Below are 23,217 nucleotides of genomic sequence, written 5' to 3'. Positions count from 1 at the left end.
ATATTACTAATTTCACAGTAAAAAAAATATTAAGTACTATTTAAAGGATTATTTCAATTCCAGAATCCAAAATTTCCTAATAATTCATGATAATACACATCCATGTCACCCAAAAGGTTCATGTCAGAAATTAAGGTTTTTAAGGATAACATTCCAGGATTTTTCTTCATATAGTGGACTTCAATGGGGATCAACGGGTTGAAGGTGCAAATTGTAATAGCCGAGGAATAAGAATCTTATCTAGTGAAACAATCAGTCATTCTAAGAATAAAATATACAAATTTATATACTTTAACCTCAAATGTTCATCTTGCACTAGCTCGACTTCAAGCATTATTTAATCACATTGGAAAGTTCACACATGACGTAGGCTGAAGTACTGACCCAGTGTTTACAAAGCAAACGTGCAAAGAAAGTCAAACGGCCTTTACAAAAAAAAAAAAAAAAAAAAAAAAGGTAAAACAACTGTCGGACGATTTTGAAGTTGGAGGAGAAAATGAGATGAAGTTATTCGCCCTACCCTACTTTTTTTGAACTGAAGAACACAGATAAAGAACAAACCACATGTAACCTTTCCAAAGTGATTACGTAACGTATAAAGTCGCACATGCGCAACACAAAGCTAGTGAAAGATGAGTATTTGTGGTCAAAAAGTACATGTGTTATTTTTCAAAAATGACCGATCATTTCCTTAGATTAGACGCTTATTCCTCGACTGGGATCACATAGAGGCCTTTGAAGCTGCATTGAAACTGCAATTTGGACCTTTAACCTATTGATCCCCACTGAAGTCCACTATATGGAGAAAAATCCTGGGATGTTTTCCTCAAAAACCCTAATTTCTTTTCGACTGAAGACAGACAGACATGAACAACCTGGATGACAATGGGGTGAGTGAAGTATCAGGACATTTTCTGGAAGTGAAATTCTACTTAAATAAAATAGTAATGACAATCATTTTATTTAACTGTAACTAATATTAAAATATTAAAATTTATGTCTTCATTTCATCAAACATTAAACCATCTCAATTTTATTTTGGAGTAAAACTAAAGGAAAACAGGTTGGAAACAGGCTACAACTTTGTTGGGTATATAAACTTTTTTGATGTATAAATTACAATTAAAGCTGCAAGCAGCAATGAAAGGGCCAACACACCTGGTCACACCACAACCAGGTGACTTTAGGAAAAAGGCAAACATATGCTTTTAATATGGAAAATATAGGACAAATGTGTCAAAGTTTGTGCTGCCAGCTGGTGGCGCTATGACTATAACTGATTGTTGGCATTTAGATGTCTTCAGGCCAGGACTCTTACCAAACATGTGAAGTTTGGTGCAGATTGGACATTGCATTTTTAAGTTAATGTAAAACAAGCCATTTCCTGTTTCCAGCAGGTGGCGCTATGATTATGACTGAATACTGGCCTTTAGTTGTCTTCAGGCCAGAAATCTTAAACATGTAAAGTTTGGGGCAGGTCAAAAAATTCAATCTTCAATATTTAACGTTAGAAGGGGCTTCAGATTAGACTGACCAAATTTGGTGTTGATCTGAAAAATCTCTAGGAGGAGTTCGTTAAAATACGATACCTGAAAATGGCAAAAACGTCACAAAATTTGTCAGGAAAACTAAAAATAAATTGCTCCCTGTTGGGATTAGGATTTCGTTCCAGGAGACTTTTTTGTAAGTACTGGTGTGTTACATGTGTGCACTGAATTTCGTACATGTACGTGAAATGCAGCTTGAGGGGCACATTGTTAAAATTTTATAGGTGGCACCATTGAGCCATTTCGCCACACCCACTTCTGGATCAAATGTCAATTTTCCACCACTTCTGGGGCATGTGCAAAGTTTCATCAGTTTTCAAGCATGTTTAGGCCCTCAAATTTCATTTTGGAGAAGAATCGGAAGAATAATAAAAGGAGCAATTCCAATAGGTTCCTCACACCATTGGTTCTCAGGCCCTAATCTGAGCCACTCTGAGACACATTGTTATGAGCTGCACATCTGTAAATAAAGACAATGCCAGGCTTCACTTTGCAATGGACAGTAGATGCATTTATTTAAATGTTGAGATTTTGATATTATTGCGTTTAATTTCTCAGCTCAAGTGCAGTCGATTCAGAGTTTGCATACACAAGCCATCATTCTAATTGAGTGATGAACTAGACTGATTAGGGGTTGAAGAATGTGGCCTACTCGACTCATTTCCTGCCAGATTCAGAGATGACACACAGCACTCCTCCCATTCACAGCTTAGGTTTGAGTTACAGCAGCGTGAGGGCTTGAAGGGATACGAGAAACACCGTACTGCACACACTCGTGAAAAGCCCCGCCATACGCAGGGCTGAAACACAAGACGTCGGGCCCCCAGCGCGAATGAAATATCCATGAGCTTTTCCGGAGTTATCCTCCACCCTCCTTCCTGGCTCTTTGTTTCTCTTTCTCCCACTTTCCACGGCCAAATCCTCGCTCTGCGCTTAAGATTAAACTGTGGGAAGCCATTTTGTAAGGTCGATCAGAACGCCAGAGGCCTTTAAAAATACATCCCCATCCAAGCTCAAAAAAAAAAAAAAAAGTTGTCAGCCAAGAGGGTAAACTGGAATGCTAAACCTCCTCATGTGCATGAATAGACAAGACATTTCCTCAGGCAAAGATACAGTAGGTCAGCTGCTCCAACTTCCAAGCTGGATCCGCCAACTCCCCTAGGAAGAAGCACGATGATGGGGACAGGCGAGCAGACTTCCCCATCACTGAGTCACCAGGCGTGAAAAGGAAGGGAAACCTGAGCCATACCTTGGGGGAACTAGTGGTTAAAAGCACAATACATTGGAATGAGAGAAATGCACTCAGTCTGCAGTGCCTGGAAGAGGAGGACATCCTGAATCTAATGTGTGGCACATTAATCACAGCTCTGAGCCGACACCAAAGAGACTGCAACCTTATGGCGACAATGCCGACAGATGTCCGCCTGTCTGCGCTCTTGACAGCTTGTCTGACACCATCAGAAGTACTCAGATACAACACGCAATGACGATTATTGTGCTATCAAACTTAAAACAGGGTCTGGTCTGCATTTCGAGAAAGCTAATTGGTTCCAGAGTGCACACACAGAGGACCGGCAGGAATTAGCCAAAAACAAGCTTGAAAAGAAACAGGCTATTTATGTCGGTCAGTTTAGAGAATGGCCTACGGTCAATTGTCATCTCTGTAGAGCAGGGCTCTACGTTTACTTTTTTTTTTTTTTTTTTTTTTTAAGAACACTTGTGCTCCAAACTTAAAAAAAGGAGCACAGTCAAAATTTCAGGAGAATAAGAACAAGTAACCAATCAAATGAAATCAGTATTAACAAAATTTACTTGTACTACAGAGAAGATCACAAAAAAGTGGCTTGTAGGTGTATTGTCATGTTTAATCAGGCTCAGAGATGGCAAGGGTGCAATCAAATTCATAAATTCATGTTGAGATAATGAAAAGATACTTAAAACAGCAGAAACTAAATCTGCTATTTTAATTACTTAAATACTGATTTAATTACTGAATCATATCATTCATTTGATTCGTTTGAACGGCTGATTCATTCAGGAATAAAGCAAGTGACTGTCTTTATGAATGGGAAATTGAATCATTGACTCACTAGATTCATTTAAAAATGCACGTTCATTCATAAACGAAACAAAGCAGTGTTTGAATGGAGATGCGCAGCGGCTCAGTTGTGATTTGTTTCAGAACATTTCTGATGACGCAATAAAGCAAAATCAGGCAATAGTATTATAGTCAGACAATGTAAGTCACTTAATATTTACTTCTTGTTTATTTAACTTGTATTAAATCAATATCTCATTTACAAACTCCCTTAATCATTAAAAGCAGCTCATCACAATCTCACAAAGTTCCATTATAATCAACAAAGCTCTCTACGCTGCACAATGAATCTCTTATTTACACTTTCTACACTGTTTTATGAAAGGACTCATGAGATATGTCTGCGATACATTACTTAACATTGCAAAAACACAAAAACCTTTGAAGCTCCCCTCAGCACAAACACAAATATGCTGATCGGGTCAATCTCATATGGTGCTTCTAAATATTTTTTCATAGTCGCACACAGTTTTCAGTCGCAAATGCCTGTAGAGATATAAGCGATGCTTATAGCGACACTGTTGAGAGGCAAGAGCTGAGAGGATAGCTCCCACCAAAGAAAAAAAAGCCTAATATCGCAATGGCCTACTTTTGCGCCGTGTCAAAGAGCGAGAAACATTATCCTGAAAAGCACCGTCTTAAAGTCTGACGGGCTGAAAAAAAATCCCTGCGTTTAGCGTTTCTTGTTTACAACAGCAGAAAGAATGCATCCTGCAGTAGTATGTGTGTCCGATAGTGACCTGGGGGAGGTGGCTGCATGACCTCTGGGTGCTGTGCAGTAACCTAAATCCAGACAAGGCGCGTGGGAGCCGGCCAGGCTGCTGAGGGAGGCTAAAATCACCATATGAGCTCTTCATCCTGTCTGGAGGCCCCACAGACTTACAGCACTGTACAAGACAGCACTGTCTGCAGCTGACCAACAATGCAGTCTCACACACATGGACACAAAGGCCTAAGACGTCACACATTCTTATCAGGGCAACAGGCCACACGAATCTGCATTTTCCAAATATTTGAAGGGATAAGGTGAATTTGTCAGGATACAAAATAAGTAAATAAAAGAAACTGTAAGATTAGGTGCTTGAATCTGTCACAAAACTTCTTTATGCTGCCATCAACTATTGGGATTTAATGAGATTAAAATTAAAAGTCTCTAAAAACATCTTATCAGCAGTCTCGTAAATATGACCATTTAGTCATTTAGGCAACCCACTGATTAGTCCATTATTAAAAAAAGGTGCCTTTGCGCATCTCTTGTCTTCAAAGTGATGAGCCACTAGGGTTAGGCGATGTCGACCAATTTGGCATTGTACGATGTCTAACGTGAAACATCGCGATGGACGATAGTGTGGGATGGTTGTTATTAAATAATTAATTCATAATGAATTAATTAATTGTAGCCTGCCGTTTCCACCAGTGCTTAATTTGAGCCGGATTTTTAAAGATCCGGCCTTAACAAGTGCATTAGACCGTGACAGTGCATGCGTGCATACAAGACAGAGCAAGCGCGGGTTTATGTAGATGTATTTGGAGGATGTTTGTTGGTCCTTAACATACTTTCGATCAGTCAGCTTTAAGTTCAAAATTGCTCTCATTGATTGCTTACTGCTTAACCCACTCTCTCCAAACGCATTTAATGAGCAGCAGAATGTTTAGAGAGAAAGTGTAATATCAGAAATAATACCAAATCAAGCGAAATATTAAGTCCAAAACGAATCATTTAAATGTAATGGTATTCTGAACAGAACAGTAATGAAACAAAATATATAAAGTTAAGAAACCAAAACAAAGTGAAACTAAAAATAGCAGGCGTTGGGCTCACGCACCTCTGTAATTTGGCACAAATCCAAGTGTTTCTATATGTGACCCTGGACCACAAAACCAGTCTTAAGTCGCTGGGGTATGTTTGTAGCAATAGCCAAAAATACATTGCATGGGTCAAAATTATTGATTTTTCTTTTATGCCAAAAATCATTAGGAAATTAAGTAAAGATCATGTTCCATGAAGATTTTTTGTAAAATTCCTACTGTAAATGTATCAAAATGTAATTTTTGATTAGTAATATGCTTTGTTAAGAACCCAATTTGGACAACTTTAAAGGTGATTTTCTCAGGATTTTGATTTTTTTGCACCCTCAGATTCCAGATATTCAAACAGATGTATCTCGGCCAAATATTGTCCTATCCTAACAAACCATACATCAATAGAAAGCTTATTTACTGAGCTTTTATATTATATATTTAACCTTATGACTGGTTTTGTGGTCCAGGGTCACATATTCCCAATGCATTTGAATGATAAACTGTTATTTATAATGTATAGGCTTTGTATTGTACGTTATCTTGTTTTTTTGTTCCAAGCTCGGTTCGTTATGGTAAAACCATGAAAAAGGCATATTTGGTGTAGTTTATTTAATCTAATTTAATTAAAATTATTTTGCATTTTTTTCTGCTGTTTTTGTATGCCTCATTTATTAATGTAAACAAACTAGTTCATGTAATTCGTTTGGAGTAGACTGTAATTTGTATTGTGATCGCTAACAACTTCCTTGTTATTATTTTCTCATAATAATAATAATAATAATAATAATATTAATAATAATAATAAACTAAGTAAAGATGCAGAAATTGAAAGCATGCATTTCATCTGGCTATATAGTTTGATTCAGGGTTGCTGCTGCGGCGGGGGCGGGGCGGAGGATCGCGATGCCGGCTCAGCATCGTGATGTCTATCGGCCATCGGCGATGGACGATGGCATCGTCTATAGACCCAACCCTATGAGCCACACAAACTTAATGTCCTACATTCTGAAATACTGAAGTCACTGCAGTTAACAATTAACCCAGCAATAAAAATAAAAAATAAAATCACATATAGAGGTCAAACGATTTAGTTGACACTGAGTGACCACAAAACAAAGAAACAAAGTCACATACTAATCATTCTCACCTATGACTCTTGAGTTCAGGGTGTAGTGTCTTATATAAGGGATTAGTCCATCACAACAAACAAGGTTAAATGTGACTTCAAGTGCAGAAACACAATTACATAACAAAAACCTTGGGTTCAAAAAAGCAGTTCAAAATAAGAACAAGGTTTAACATAAAACAACACTACAGTGGTCTGAGTCATGTGTGTTGAGGACAGAATGTCCATGAAACAGCACTTTAACACTGCAACGTGCCTTAAACTTGTGGAACATGCACATAAGAGCATGATAAATGAAATATAGTGTTAAAATGCATCCAAAATGCATTAAATGTGACCCTGGGTATATTTGTAGCAATAGCCAAAATACATTGTATGGATCAAAATGATCGATTTTCCTTTTATGCCAAAAATCATGAGGATATGAAGAAAAGATCATGATTCATGAAGATATTTTGTACATTTCCTACCATAAATATATCAAAACTTAATTTTTGATTAGTAATATGTATTGCTAAGAACTTTAAAGACAACTTTAAAGGTGATTTTCTCAATATTCCGATTTTTTTGCAGTCTGATTACAGATTTTCAAATAGCTGTATCTCAGCCAAATATTGTCCTATCCTAACGAACCATACATCAATGGAAAGATTTCGGGTGATGTATGAATCTCAATTTCAATGAATTGACCCTTATGACTGGTTTTGTCACAAATAGACATATTTTAAAAGTTACACTATCAGTGAAAATTAGGAGGTCGGTAAGATTATACTAAAGGAAATTAATACTTTTATTCAGCGCAAATACATTAAATTGACCAAGTTTTACAGTAAAGACATTTATAATGTCACTACATTTCTATTTAATGCTGTTAAATGCTGTTTCTACATGGTATGGCTGCTGGAAATGCTGATTTAAATATTAGGGCTGGGTTTTGGCCATAATTTTCAAGATTTGCTTACATTCTGATTCACAAGCTTGCGATTCCATTTGAGATTTATTTTGAATATATACCAGGTACAGTACCAAATTTTCTCAAAGAAAAAAATATCGCAACTAATGCTGTAAAATATACACAAGAGTCAGTTGGTACTACATTACTATAATGCTATAGGTTAAAATTAACTGATATGCATACAAATAGTTAAATTACTCTTAAAGCGATGGTTTGAAGTAGATTTGACTACATTGCTATGCACTCCAAAGCCCATCTCAATGCCCCATCCGAAGTTTTTTTTACCTTAGTCGAACATTGACGGAGATATTCGAGCTTCTCGAATGGCTTGCTACAACCGTACATGGTACATGTGATGTATCTCGTAAATTGCACCACTAAACGTGCAAGTAATCTTACCAAACTTCTACAGTAGTGTAAATAGGGTATGTACTCACAAAATGCTGCATTGGAAAATTCATAAGTCCACCATGAGTGTATTAAAAACAACTGTTACCCGATCCCTACTAGTCTCAAAAATCCAAAATGGCGACACGTCGACGTCACTTCCCTGGTTTGGGAAAAGCACGTAAAAGTCCACCTACTACGTTGACATGCACACAGATGTAGTAGGTGGACTTTTATGTGCTTTTCCCAAAGCAGGGAAGTGACGTTGACGTGTCGCTATTTGTAGTTTTTGAGACTAGTAGGGATCGGGTAACAGTTGTTTTTAATACACTCATGGTGGACTTACAAATTTTCCAATGCAGCGTTTTGTGAGTACATACCCTATTTACACTACTGTAGAATTTTGTACCATGTACAGCTGTAGCAAGCCATTCGACAAGCTCGAATATCTCCGTCAATGTTCGACTAAGGTAAAAAAAAAACTTTGGATGGGGCATTTAGATGGGCTTCGGAGTGCATAGCAATGTAGTCAAATCTACTCTGAATCATCGCTTTAAATTAAGTTTTTAAAATAATAAAGTTACAATTACATGATTATATTTCTACTCCAATTCATTTGCATTTAAATGGTGGCTGTCATAAAAATTTGACAGATTTATTCAACCAAATTAAATATTGAAGAACAGTAAAAATCCTAATGAATGTGTTATATGGTGCATATATTTAGAAGAATCAATATTGTTTCGTAAAAAAGAAAATCGATTAAAATTGAGAAATCTATATTCTTTTACCCAGCCCTATTAAATATCTACATCCTAGTCTTTTTTTAAAACTGTAATAATGTTTTATAATAATAAAATGTTACTGTTTTTGAACAAATGCAGAGAAACGAGAAAAAACAACAACAAAAACTTTGACATCTCAACTTGCAATTCTGAGAAATAAGGTCAGAATTGCGAAATATGAACTCACAATTCTGACCTTTTTTTTAGAATTGCAAATTTATATCTCACAATTGTGACTTACACAATTATAACAAGTAACTGTGAATTATTAAATCAGAATTGTGAGACAATAATTCTAATAATAATTCTCACAATTCTGACTTTATTTCTCGCAGTTGGGAATTGATATCATGGAGTTCTAAAAAAAATTTCAATAAAAAAAAAATCAGAATTGGAAGTTTATATCATGCAGTTCTGAATTCAGAACTAGCAATTGTGACTTTATATCATGCAATTGAGGAGAAAAAATTCTAAATTTTGAAAAAAAAAAAAAAAAAAATCTAAATGGTGAGATACAAACTCGCATTTGTGAGGAAAAAAACTGAATTGCTGATTCTCACAACTCTGACTTTATTTCTCACAATTGGGAATTTATATCATGCAATGCTAAAAAAAAAAAAAATCAGATTTGGAAGTTATCACACTGTTCTGACTTCATAACTTGCAATTGGGAGTTTAAATTTTATTCTTTTTAAAATTTTATTCAGTGTTGGAAACAGACTTCGATAGCAATTTGGTAATTCTGATAGTTAAAAAAAAAAAATCTCATTCATGTAATTCACATTATGCTAAAATGCACTGAACTTTTGAATGGCAGTGCATGTCACACAACAGTAAGCCTGAGCACCTAGAAATTAAATGACCTATATTTGGGTGTCTGAACAAATAAACAGTAACGTATTATCTTTTTTAACATCAAGATTTCAGCTTGTTAACATTTCTTGTTTTCCACTATTTTAGCTAATTATTTAAACAGTTTAAATTGTATAACCATACTAGGAAAATTGTTCAAATCATTTAATGTCAGTTTCTTTTCTCTCACGGTTGAGGAATATTGGCATCTAAGGTCTAAAAGCAAACAGACACACAAACTCCAGCACATTTCCTTCCTCTGTATAACAACTATCTGTTGCTTTCGTTCCCAAAGCTCTCCATCGAGGCATTTATTTACACAGAACGGGTGACAGCCTGGCTCTGATCAATAGTGTCAGTTTACAGTGCTGCAGACGGTCAAAAAAAAAAAACAGTATCCCCTACAAACCCGCAGCTATACCTACACAACCATGAACATGAAATGATCACGTGCAAGAAGACAGGGAGGAAAAAAAGATAAGAAACGGCAGACAAGCAGGCAGCACGTGACAAAGAAATGATAACAGCAGACCGCTGCAGCTAGTACTCCTTAAGGAATAAGCAGGAATCCCCAGCGTCCAGCTCTCTGCTTCCAGCGCAGGCTCAGGGGGCAGTAAGCCTCTTTTCATGCAGCTTTTTGTGCCTGATGCCTGCCACAGTAGCTGGCTATGCCATGCAACAGCGTTGTACAGACAGCATAATCCAGGCTGCAGCACATTACAGGAAAAATACGCTACTGGGCAAACACTTATGGAGAGGCTGGTACACTCAGAAGCTGAGTTTGTAAGGGGACATGGGAGGTTCAATAAATCATTCATAGCGTCTACTCTAAAGCCAGCACATCAAGCCAACATAACAGGCAAACATGGCTGAACATGCACTGCAGGGCTTAATGCACGGATCCCATTTTTGTGGCACCTGTTTACATTCACTTAAAGGGATAGTTCACCCAAAAATGATAATTTGATGTTTATCTGCTTACCCCCAGGGCATCCAAGATGTAGGTGACTTTGTTTCCTCAGCAGAACACAAATGAAGATTTTTAACAAAAACCGGTGCAGTCTGTCAGTCAAATAATGGCAGTCAATGGTTACCAAATCTTTAGAGAAAAGAAAAACATGCACAGACAAATCCAAATTACACCCTGCGGCTCGTGATGATACACTGATGTCCTAAGACACGAAACGATTGTTTTTTGTGAGAAACTGAACAGTATTTATATAATTTTTTACCTTTGATACACAGCCACATCCATCTCTCCTGAGCACGATTTTAGCTTTCGGCTTGTTACATGTGAACGCGCTCTGACATAGTATAGACCATTTCAAGGACGTAAACAATAACAAGCACGTTGGAGCCCTACTGCGCATGTCCGGTCCTGAAGCATTTCCGGTAGCGCTATTTCTCCGATCTGTCAATACGAACACATTCTTTTAAAATCTAGCGAAAACGCTTCAGTTAAGGTAAAATAGCTGCTCCTTATCTAATCGATGCAGCGTGCTTGTACACGGGAGATTGCTAAAAGCATATCGCATGGATGAGAACGGAAATATTGTGAACATTTATTCGTACAATGGATGCCTTCAGTCTGAAGCAAGGCAGTGCAACTTACTTCATGTTTTTTGTTCCTAAGATATCCGGAGGTTATTCGTGATTCACTTGATTAATTCACTTGCATTGCGTGGTCAGTCTGTATTTCTGTTTAAATATTTGTTTTCATTAGTACATTATAGGGATGTTAACCGATGACCGTTTGACCGGTGGTTGACCGTATCAACGTTAACCGGTCAAAGTTGTCGGTAGTCGGTTAAAAAAAAAAAAGTGCCGGTGCGTCTTTTACGCATTCTGAAGGTGCCTGTTTTATCCATTGGTTTTATCATGTTGCAGTCTATTAGGCAACATTCCGCATAAGATGGGCTTAGATTTGGAAATACATTACATCTACATTTCAGTGGTAACCGATAAGGTGATGATGATCATCATCTTTCTTTAATATGGTTAGCACTACCTCAACTAAAGCGGCGTCTCTTCGGAGCTGTCATTTTCTTAAATGAGCCGTGGCAATGTTTCAAATGAGCTTCTAACCTAGACAAACGCCTTTATTTTCAAAGCGATCACCTTGTACCCAAACCATTTGAAACTAAGGAGCCATTTGTCCTACGATTACATACAACAAGCTCTTCGGCGCCGCGTTTGCGGGACTCATGTTTCGCGCTGTAGGGGATTTTTAAAAAGTGACGCGAGTGGCAGTGTGTGTGTGTGTGTGTGTGTGCGGGAGGCAGAGCGGCAGAGAGAGGCCGCGATCACACCGAACGCGTTTTTGCAGATGGAGGCGCCTCTTTTGAATGGTTTTCTGTTGGCAGTGAGCGTTCTACGCGCTGCTTATGAGTCCCAGGCGCCTCACGTTTTTGCAGGAGCGCTCTGAGCGCGTGAAGTTGAAAACAAAATCAACTCTGAGCGGAAAAACGCCCAACGTCATTCGTGTTCTTTTCCATTGTCCAATCGAATGAATGGAGAGGCGGGCCTTCTGTTGTGGTGACGGAATTTTACGGTTGCTTAAAAAGTCCGGAGACTGCAAGAAATAGAGGAGAAACCTTTTGTGTCTATCGTGGGTAACCCGGAGCTGTATTATTTAGGGTTTCTGCTAATATGACAGTTTACTTAACAGCATAAAACTAAGATTTTAGAGCGCTCGCGCTATAATCCTTTGATTTGACTGACAGGACAGCTGTTTTGGTCGTTGCTTAGCAACATAAAAAAAACGCAGCACGCTCTTTTATTAAAAGTCACCAAAAAAAGGCAGTGCTGTGCGCCTCGCGTTTTTAGAACTAAAAGACGCGTTCGGTGTGATCGCGGTCAGATGCGACAGAGTTGCGAAATTGCAGGCGCGGCTGGAAATGGCTGTTATTTCAAATAGCGTACCATATTTTAAACTAATCGGTTAACCGGTTTCAACCGGCTAATGAGGCTCGGTGGTCGGTCAAGAAATTTTTTAGTTTTCGCCATCCCTAGTACATTACATTTCACAATACATATAATTTCAATACAACGCTAAATGTATGCTATTAAACTAAGAGCTCGATGCTATTATTACGTATTGAATTCATTTCAACATGTGTTTTACGTTAGTTTGGTCAAGTTTGTTGCTGTGGAACAGTGCAAGAAGAGTCATCATGTGATCACAAATAAACAAGATCAACGCAATTCAATGCTGGCTACAGTGTTTTGCATAAACCTGTATATCTGCAGATTAATAATTGCACGCACAAACACACTACATACAGCATTCATAAATGTTTTATGCACGTATTTACTGTACACACCCACACATATTTTATATATATATATTCAAGTGAAAATGAATACTGGTGTAATGTAAAGGCTGATGCTAATTCAGCTTTGCACAACATATTTTTTATAATAAAAATCATTTAATTAATCATGTTAATGAACATAAAAGACTTCTTACAAAAACTACTTTGTTTATATGTACTGGTCAAAAGTTTGGACAAAGTACATTCTCTCACTTTCAACTGTTTTTATTTCCAGCACATGTATTGATATGTAAATATTTGTATGAACATAAAATGCTTCAACAAATGAAACAACAACAACTGAAACAACATTTTAACTGAAATGGAGCACAAAAAGGGAACAAATATCAAATGCAGCAGTCTGTATCTGGCCTGGTCATCAGTAGCTTTAAGTACTACACTGAATTACTGAATACTACACTCAAGTTCTCAAACACATCTGGGTGTTGATATGGTCAGATGTGGTTTGTCACTGCAGGATGATCAGCTGTCGTTGGGTGTCTACAGATGATGGCTCTCCTTACACTGCCTTATCAGATTTGGTGACCCTTCTGTATTTCTGCAACTGTTTACATCAGTTTAGAATACTTTCTAGAAAATAAAAGAAAGGATATTAGCCATCATTATGAAAATGTATATAACATTTAACCAATTCTATGCGAATTACAGGGAGCTAACAACTTTCAGTATTACACTGTATTGTCAGATTTTGTGACCCTGCTGCATATTTAGAACTGTTTACATCAAAATGCTTCCTAGATTAAGAAACAAATGATATTAAAAATCACCAGTATAAATTTTGTTTACATTATATAAGGATAAAAGTAGAAAAACAATTATTTAATATAATGCACAATATAAAAACAATAATGCTATTATTGCTCAATACGTCAGTACATCTTGGAATTAACATTACCAAAGCTTATGTGATGGAAAACAATATTTACCATTAACATTACGTTTTGTGAACTACTGCCGTTAACTGTTACACAATACGACATTCACGTACTTTCATGTTACTCACTGCATTTGTCAACTGACAAGATAACTAGACGACTAATATGAACTTAGCCCACATAACACTTAGCAATAAAACAGAAATAAAAAACTTGCCTTTTTTTCATTAATGTTACACACGAATCAAAATGCTAGATGCATTGGTAAACAACAAAAAAATGCTACTTTAAATTATCCAGCATCATACTTAAAGAGTTAACGTAAAGATATACAAATAAACCGATTAATTAAAAACGACATTTACTTGCCTGAATCGAAATGTGCTCTGTATATCCAAGAGTTGCTTGTTGTTATCCAGCCTTCTCCTTCACTGCCGCAACACGAGTAAGTTACGTTTACCACCGAACGACAAGGATCTAATTTTAATTTAGACATTAAACAGGAGGATTGTATATATATATGATCACAATCCCACTGTTCATAAAGCGCTTCTCGCCATTGTTTAGAATGCGCTCGACCACTAACCGGAAACGTCCTGGGACCAAAGACATCACTTCCTTAAGCCGCCGAATAGCGCTTGAAATGGTCTATACGCAAACGCCGGAAGCTATCTGTCGCGTGTATACGACACTCAATGTTTACACAGTGCACACAGACTGTGGGTATAGCGGCTATTCAAAATGGTAATTACTTGCGCTTATCCTGATTGTTCAAACCTATTTAAAGCTAAAAGATTACATTTGCTTGCGCAAACTCATCCGGGACTTTTAACTGATTTCCCCTTACGGCGTTTTTCGTATACTACGCTAGAGCGCATACACATGTAACGAGCCGGATGCAAAGCTCGTGCTCAGGACAGATGGACGTGGCTGTGTATCAAAGGTAAAAAATGATATAAAAACTGTTCAGTTTCTCACAAAAACCGATCGTTTCATGTCTTAGAACATCAATGTATCGTCACGAGCCGCAGGGTGTAATTTGGATTTGTCTGTGCATGTTTTTGTTTACTTTTAAAGGTTTGGTGCCCATCCACCTCTCTTATTTGTCTGGCAGACTGCACTGGTTTTTGTTAAAAATCTTCATTTGTGTCCTGCTGAGGAAACAAAGTCACCTACATCTTGGATGCCCTGGGAGTAAGCAGATAAACATCAAATTATCATTTTTGGGTGAACTATCCCTTTAAGACTGACATGAATGACCGCCAAGAAGCATTGTTAGAACATGTTCTTGTTAGAAATATGTTAGGGAATTGACAAAACATCACAATAATGCAATTAGACAATGACCATATGGCTTTTCCCAATGAACTAAGATAGACTAGTTCCTCAGAATTGAGAGATACAAGCTTGCATTTCTAAGAAATATTCTTTCAATTCGGAGAAGACCAATTTGGAGTAGACGTCACAGTTACATCACTGTGCATTGTAGTGACAGAAAAACAATGGTAAGAAGTGGAGGGAACTGGGTAAAATCCATGGAATAATAGAAAGAAAAATTATTGTTGTGCCTTTGGATGTCAGAATCGGAATGCAAATATCATTTTTATAGAATTCTGTCGTCAAAGAAGCCATGTTGTGAAGATAAATGCAAATGTTTAAGCGGACAGATTATGGATGAAACCTGCTATGATTACTCTACATTTAAAGCATAAATTTGATTTAAACAATTTAATAAATCATATATGCAGTTTATAGGGGATAAATTATATTAGCCCTACAGTTACAGCATGAAATACTATATAAACCTATAACATTTAGCTATTTTATCTCACAATTCTGACTTTTTTCCTTGCAAATGCAAGTTTAGATCTTCTAGTTCAGACTTTATAACTCGATTTAACTCAACAATGGCAAGTTTGTCAATTCTGAGGGAAAAAACCCAGAAGTGTGGGATATAAATGTATTATTCTAAACAGAGTGGAAAAGAGAGAATTTTTCTTACCAGAATTGTGAGATATAACCTTAGAATTGCAAGAATAATGTCAAAATTTTGAATATAAACTCCAATTTACCATTTTTTTAAATTATTTTATTCCATATTATTCCATTGAACGCCATCACTGTTTGCAAACACCGAATTGGTCTATAAAGTCGCAATTGTGAAATATAACCTCTCGATTTTGACTTTTTTCTCTGAATTGTGAGTTGATATTTCACAATTGTGACATTATAACACGTAACAGAGTTATTAGGTCAGAATTGTGAGATATAAACTCGCAATTCTGAGGATAGAATTACTAGTCCCCAAGAAATTGACTTTATAACTTGCAATTGCGAGTTATTTCTCAATTCTATCAATTCTAAGTAAAAACTTCAATTCTGAGTTATCTCGCAATTCTGACTTTATTTCTCGCAATTTTAAGTTTACGTCACAATTCTGAGAAAGTTTAATTTGTATCACAGAATTCTGAAAAAGAGTCAGAATTGTGAGGTAAAAGTCGCAATATTTTAAATTTTTTACTCAGAGGTGGAAACAGGTTTCCATAGCAATTTGGTAACTTTGCATAGTCCAAAAAAAAAAAAAAAATTCTCATTTGTGTCATTATGCTAAATTTTGTGCACAAAAACTTAGATGACATGAGTCAGTTAAAGTCCTTGTGGTGTTTCTGTTTGTATTTAGGCCTATGTTCTCTTCTTTTAACATTATGTTACTGCAAAAAGTGTGTGTGACATCTTGTCCAAACAAAGTTCTGGAGCTACATGTACAGATATGAAAAAGCTGGATATTAATGACAAATAGTGAAATAATCTCATGGACCGGAGTGTTCAGATAAGTATCAGATTGAAAAACACATAACAAAAGTCATACACAAAATCAGATCTGCCACAAACAATGGTGATTTCCGTAAAGAGCACTGTTTGCCGCCCACTGTTTTAATGTGCAAAATTATTACAGTGTTTAATTAGCAAACGTTTAATTAAAGGATTTGCATTATTTAGCCTAAACAAAATGCTGAAGAGGGTAAACAAGTATTTGAGTATGCATTGCTGCAATGCTATTTGTGAAGTGACAAGTAGTTCAAATACAAAAACAGTATTTCGAGAACAAAGCAAATATACTACCAAAACATGACATCCCTATATATTTTCTCACTTCCTGAGTAAGATATAAATCTTCATCCTGATCAAGTTAAACATTGTAGAATCTGTTTAAAACAGGCCTTACAAAGATCTAGCATTTGACAATGAGTAATTATTCAACCCTGTGTATTTTGATTGGATTGAATAGCACACCTGGAGTCTGGTTAAAGAAATGCTAATTGTGAAAGCATCAACACATCATTTAGTCAATAGAGGCTTTAAGAAACACCATTGCCAAATCACCTGGTAGCCTTACAGGTTTTGGAGGTATACAACAGAGTCTCACTAACACCACAAGTTAAACACAGCTGTTTTGCAGTAACAAGCAAACGTTTTGAAGCCTGAATGCTCATGGCCTTAAAATTTATTATCCCCATGTGTGCGAGCATGTTTGTAACAGCAACAGTGAAAGAAGTGAACTCACAATAGAAGCAGAATACAAATCAAGTTCTCTGTAATGTTTTGCATTCTTATACGGTTGCATCCAGGCTGCCTTATTCATTAACACAACAATAAAAACCAAACAGCCCAACTAATCCACAAAAAATACCTTCAGGGTGAAACGGAGTCAAAAACATGTGAAGTCAAGTGCTTTCTCAGGGCATTATCAGCAAAGACCTTTCCAAGTAATGAGGAAACAACAAGAAAATAAGAAACTTGCATTTCTCCCTGATTACTCTGTAACCATGATGAGGGCTATAACTTCTGAGCAAGCTAAAAAAAACAGCCAGGAGGTGCATGCTTCAACGATGACACAAATATTTACAGAATTCTGCCTCTCTTTTTAACCCACTAATGAAATTACCAAAGGATATAATCAGGTCACAAATGTCATTCATCTCAATAACCTGTCATCAAGTTCTACAATTCAGACATGAAGAAATTAGAAATATTCAGACTGTTTAAAACATTTAGGTGACACAAAAACACATTTTAATAGCTATGTTTGTATTGTTGCAGTCTAATAATTATCATGTCAAAAGCAGAAACAGACAATTAAATTTGGTTCTACAAAACAATTACTGAACTCATAACAACATAAACTGAACATAAACCCCACAATATCGCTTAATCATGAAAAGAAATGATCGCAGAAGCCACATCCTACTTCCTGTTGTGTGAAACATGAACCCAAAGTAAGACGGACATATTAAAAGAAGCAGGAAAATGAAGCAAAGGACAGCATTAACAGATACAGATACAGATACAGATACAGATACAAACACACAATTAAAAAAAAAAAAAAAACATCAAGAACATCAACATCAAGTCAAACGACTTTGGAAAATATTTTAGGCCATCAAACATAATTACCTGAAGTACTCAAAAAGTACTTAATGTACTTGTTTCAGTACAATTCAACATTTAATCTAGTCTTTTTGGGAGGAACTTGAGTCACTCTATTGTCCTCCTCAGGCACAATAACTTATTGTCTACGACCCCGCGCTGATAAGGTCACAAAAAGCATACTGCCATCAAAGCCTCCTAGACACTATAGTGTGAAGGTGTTGATTGTCAACACTTGTTGAGGGCATAAAGCCAGAACACAGCGAAACTATCAGGAATCTGTGAGTAAAAAAAGGTGAGGCAAGCTGGCTAGAAACAATATTTTGATTATTATTGTCAAAAGATCACGTTTTTAGGCTAACACGTGGGGTTGGGTACAAGAACCGGTTATTTCGCCAATACTGAACTAATCTGACTCATGCAGCATGTTGTACTGTACGTATTGAACCTCATGAACCAATAACAGTTAGTGTTATATTGCACTAAAGGAACGTGAGACCTAACTCAATGTAGTTGTTGACTGGTTGTGCATATGCCATTATGAAGTTAAACATACACAAATTTGTGTTAATATCTTACCACATCATTGTTTATTTTGTTTTTTGTATTCAAACAAACTATAAAGCCCATTCTGAAAAAATGCACCTATGTCAGTAAAGAGGCTGTGAAAATGTGTGCAAACATATCCTTTCCGAGAACAGCATTAAATATGTTCAAATGTATCTAAGTAATCTAAATAATCTAAAAAAGGTAACCTGTTCTGCTGAAATCTGAAATGATCACATATTTGCAAAACTATGACAGCTGTAAGAACCGATTAAAAACTGCATTTAATTTTTTTTAAATGTTTCTTTCTAAAACAATACTAAAGCACTCATTAAAAGGACAGTCCACTTAAAATTAAATTATGACAATTTATGTTGTTTCACACCTGTATGATTACAGAAATACGCAAACTTTATGAACCAAACAACATTGGAGGCTGCCACTGACGATTATTTTGGTAATCGAATAATCGGTCGATTATTCTGATGATTAATCGAGTAATGGGATAATTACAATAATCTTTTTTTGTAGTAATAAAAACAGACCTAAGTAAACAATAGCCTTTACAATTACTTAAAATATGTATATAATGGCAATAATTAGTTTAATAAGTAATTTAAACAAAAAACTGTTAAAATACATAATGCATTATAAACAAGTGAGCTAATGTACATTCCACATTATAACAAATGACTACAGCGGGCACATAAGGCTTGATGATTGTTTGTACACCTTACGACGCAATCTAATCCTTATTGAATATTGATTAAACAACAATTAAATCAAACCTCCGCTTAATCTTTAATATTTGCCCACATTTTTACGACAGAAATGCTATGACCACTGGGATTTCTTGAATGTATACTCTTGTGTCTGTGTAGCTTTATAAATGATTTACCTTACAAATCTAATGAAATAGTGCATGTTGTGTTCCCAAACGAACATTATATTAAACCCAAACTCAAAGCAATATGCAGAGATGGAGTTTGAGATGCTTTAAACATGTAAATGATAACAGTTTGTGTGGAGCAGCATTTACTGTAAACAGAGCCGCTCTGAGACACACGTACGTAATTTAAATAATTAAAGTGCACATATTAAACCTGCATATTCATTTAATCGAGTCGTAGCGTTTGTGAATTCACAATAGCATTATGCTTTATTATGATTTTTACATTTTTAATATTTCATGCAGCCTTGGGAAAACATTCAAATAATGCATTTAATGGATTCTCATCCATGGAATGCGCCACTTCCAGTGTTTTGACAATTACTCGACATGAGTACATGAGTACTCAAATTGAATCGAGGAATCGTGATAGCCCTAATTGACTTTTCTAAAAATATCTTATTTTATGTTCCATAGAAGAAATAAAGAGTTGGAAACACATGAGAGTGAGTAAATCAACTATCTGGAGGAATCACTGAAATACCAGAATCATTAAGAGGAACCAGACGGAGTTTACGATTCCCACATCCACTAATATGTTTAGGTAACTGTCCATAAATAAGATTCAATGCACTGGCTACCAAACACTGTCGTTCTCTCTAATATTAATTGTAAAGCCATTATGTTAAACAACTCAAAACATACCAAACATTAAGAAAACTGAAAACTAATATTCTCTCACCCAAACCCCTAAAGGGAGCACTGCAGCATCTACTGATGACTATCAGACAGATAAAAATCTTGCAAGCTTTAGTAACCCAAATCCTCTGGACTTAAATGCCCTGCGAGACTAAACAGTGAAGCAGCCATTGACGAGATTCAACACTCATTGTTTCATGAGACAGACATTCCTTGTCCAATTAGAATTCCTTTCATGGGCCCAGGGGGGAAAGCAGCACAGCTGGAGGCGCTGGGTTTGTCTGTGGCCCGACAGCTCTCCAACCTCTGCTGTGGACATCTCTTCCACAAACAAACTCAAGTGGCCACAGAGGAGATGTTGTGAGACACAAACGCATCTGTGTAAAATAAAGAACCGGCTCATTCAGAGCTTTCTTGTTTGTGTGGGAACAAAATGTCTTTATATGGTGGCGTCACTGCCTTTATCAAAGTAGTGTGGAGTTTGACATCAAAATGCTTCTGCCAGACAAAAACAGGGCCATGGGAGATGTAAAAACCCATTTTAGTCAACTAAACATCAAACTTTTTCACATTAAAATAACAAAATGCCCATGGAATCCACTTGTTCTAGTGCCAAAGAAGTAGGAAGAAAGGCAGTAACACTACAATAAGGTTAGCTAACTACAATACTTCTAATGCATTCATTAATCTTAGTCAATATTACTTTTTATCTGTTAGTAATAGTACATTTTCACAATGCATCATCAGTCATCATCAACCATATTGGCGGCACTGAACGTAAATAATGCCACTAAACCGAACGAAACTCACATATTTTACTCATTATTGCTGCTGAAAATGGTCAATTATTGTCATGTTTTGGGCTGTACTAATCGGTCAGAATGGGGAAAACATTTTGGAGTACTATAGACTGCCAAAATTGATAACAAATCTAGGAAAAGAGTGCAAAAAAACTGCCTGGGGAAGAAAAGGCGTTTGTTTTTAGCCAAACTGAACCAAGATTTCCATGGCAAGAATACAGGCAACATTGTGTTTGTATTTATCATTACCGGTCAGGTAGGTAATATATATTAGACTAATATCTTAATTAATACCAGTCATACATATCTTTACCACCTATTAACTTTGATTTGTCAAAATATTGCACCCTTTCCTGCTTACCAAGTCCTTCTCCATGTGATTTAGCAGCTTCCACACGTTTTAGACAGCATAAATTAGCAGAACAACATGTTCAGTAGTACATTAACTGTGCAATCCATGCTGTTGTTTACATCTGAGTATCACCAATATGGCCACACATCCAGGTGACTGACCAAATCCTAAGCTAACATGAACATTAAACAGTACTTTTACTGGCAAACATTAACAATGTTAATAAATACTGTAACAAATGAGTCACTCCATGTTAGGTAATGTTAATTAATGTTGTAAAGTGTTTCCAAAAACAGCTATAAAACAAGAAAATGCTTTTAACCTTGTCCCCACTTAGTCTTTAATACCACACAAAGCATATAACCTTGTAATTTTGCATTTACTAATCTTCCTACTTCATAAACACTGATATGTCAACAGGAGATTTGCTTTAAAGAGACCAATGCTCCGGGGCACTGTCACCATCTATGTGATACTATCAATGAGATCAGTATGCATCTATCATATCCTGCTCATTTCCAAGCAAGAAGCGATTTCAAAAGAGTAGGGAAAAATATCCTCCCCAAGAAAACCCCAACAGTGGATTTCGAAACAGTATATTAGCATTTAAAGACCAAGCACTTGTAACCCTTTGTTTAGCTTCAGTGAGCAATTATAATAAGACAGACACAACACAAAACATTAATGAATAGTCTGCCACACATGGCGGTCTTAATATCTTAATATATAACGGAGACACGGCCATCCAGATGAGGGGAACCGAGAAAACAGCTGCCTCTGCTTCATCCGGTTAATACTCAGCTGATTTATGACTAATCCAACCTAACAAACCATGCAGGGGAAGCTGCTTTCGGCTGATAACGTTCACATAAGTGAAAATAAACCAAGTCCACTTACTATAGTGCTGTTTATAGAAATGTTGATGAAATAATAGACTGGTTGTCGTGTTAGCATGCGTTTAGCATTGAGAGCCAGGCTGCTGCAACTCGCCCCAGCAGCAGAAGCTAACAGGATAGTCGCCTAGCCTTCCATACACACATTAGCGACAAACACACAGCGATGATAACGAAGCTAAAAGTATAAAATGCTATTTAACACAGAAATTAGACAATGGAAACGATAAGGAAGCTGATATGTTAGTGTTTTACCTGTCAGTCGGATTTTGATGCTTGACCCGTTCCTTCGAGTCCCAGGATTCGACATCACTCCCACAAAATAGCCAACGAACTTTCTCTCAGGATAAACCCAAGACGCTCGCTTCAAGCGGATAGAAAAACGTATAAAAACGCGCTACGCTAATATGTGGGCTGTGCATGTGTTTCTAGGCGATAAAACGGTATTATTTCCGTCTGGCAAATCCCCTGTAGCTTTCAGACTTAACAACACAGGCTAACATTTTTTTTTGAGCTCAACGGCGTTCTGACATCACGTTAGTACAGCTGTACGTGCACGTACTCGCTGCTGGGCGTGCGCGCGCTCTTCCGCCTGGCGCTGCCAGTGCATTTGTGGTGTGTGATAATGTAGGAGGACATTAGACATCTGCGTTGAGATGTTGCCCAAAGCGGAATTACTTCATAAAAATGTACTATGTTGGCTGTTTTTCAGCTATGTCAGAGAGAGTATTTTAATTATTTTAACTAATTTTAACTAATATGTGACTCTGGACCACAAAACCAGCCAAAAGGGTAAATTTATACACAATCTAAACGAATAATCTGAATAAATAATAAAGCTTTCCAT

At 36.6% G+C, this 23,217-nt stretch overlaps 1 protein-coding gene across 3 annotated transcripts in view; it reads right to left on the bottom strand.

The window, feature by feature from the left end:
* Window positions 1-22,886, bottom strand: part of smurf1 (SMAD specific E3 ubiquitin protein ligase 1) — a 56,153-nt gene extending 33,267 nt beyond the window's left edge. For all 3 annotated transcript variants that reach the window (XM_073838918.1, XM_073838927.1, XM_073838934.1), the window contains exon 1: window positions 22,626-22,886. In XM_073838918.1, coding sequence (XP_073695019.1) covers window positions 22,626-22,680 — 55 coding nt within the window. In that variant the 5' untranslated portion in view covers window positions 22,681-22,886. The remainder of the gene's footprint in view (window positions 1-22,625) is intronic.
* Between the last annotated feature and the right edge of the window lie 331 nt (window positions 22,887-23,217).

This window comes from Garra rufa, chromosome 1 (assembly GCF_049309525.1).
Source record: "Garra rufa chromosome 1, GarRuf1.0, whole genome shotgun sequence".
Lineage (NCBI taxonomy): Eukaryota > Metazoa > Chordata > Actinopteri > Cypriniformes > Cyprinidae > Garra > Garra rufa.
The sequence above is the reverse complement of the archived record's forward strand: the minus strand, read 5'-3'. Positions and strand labels throughout refer to the sequence as shown.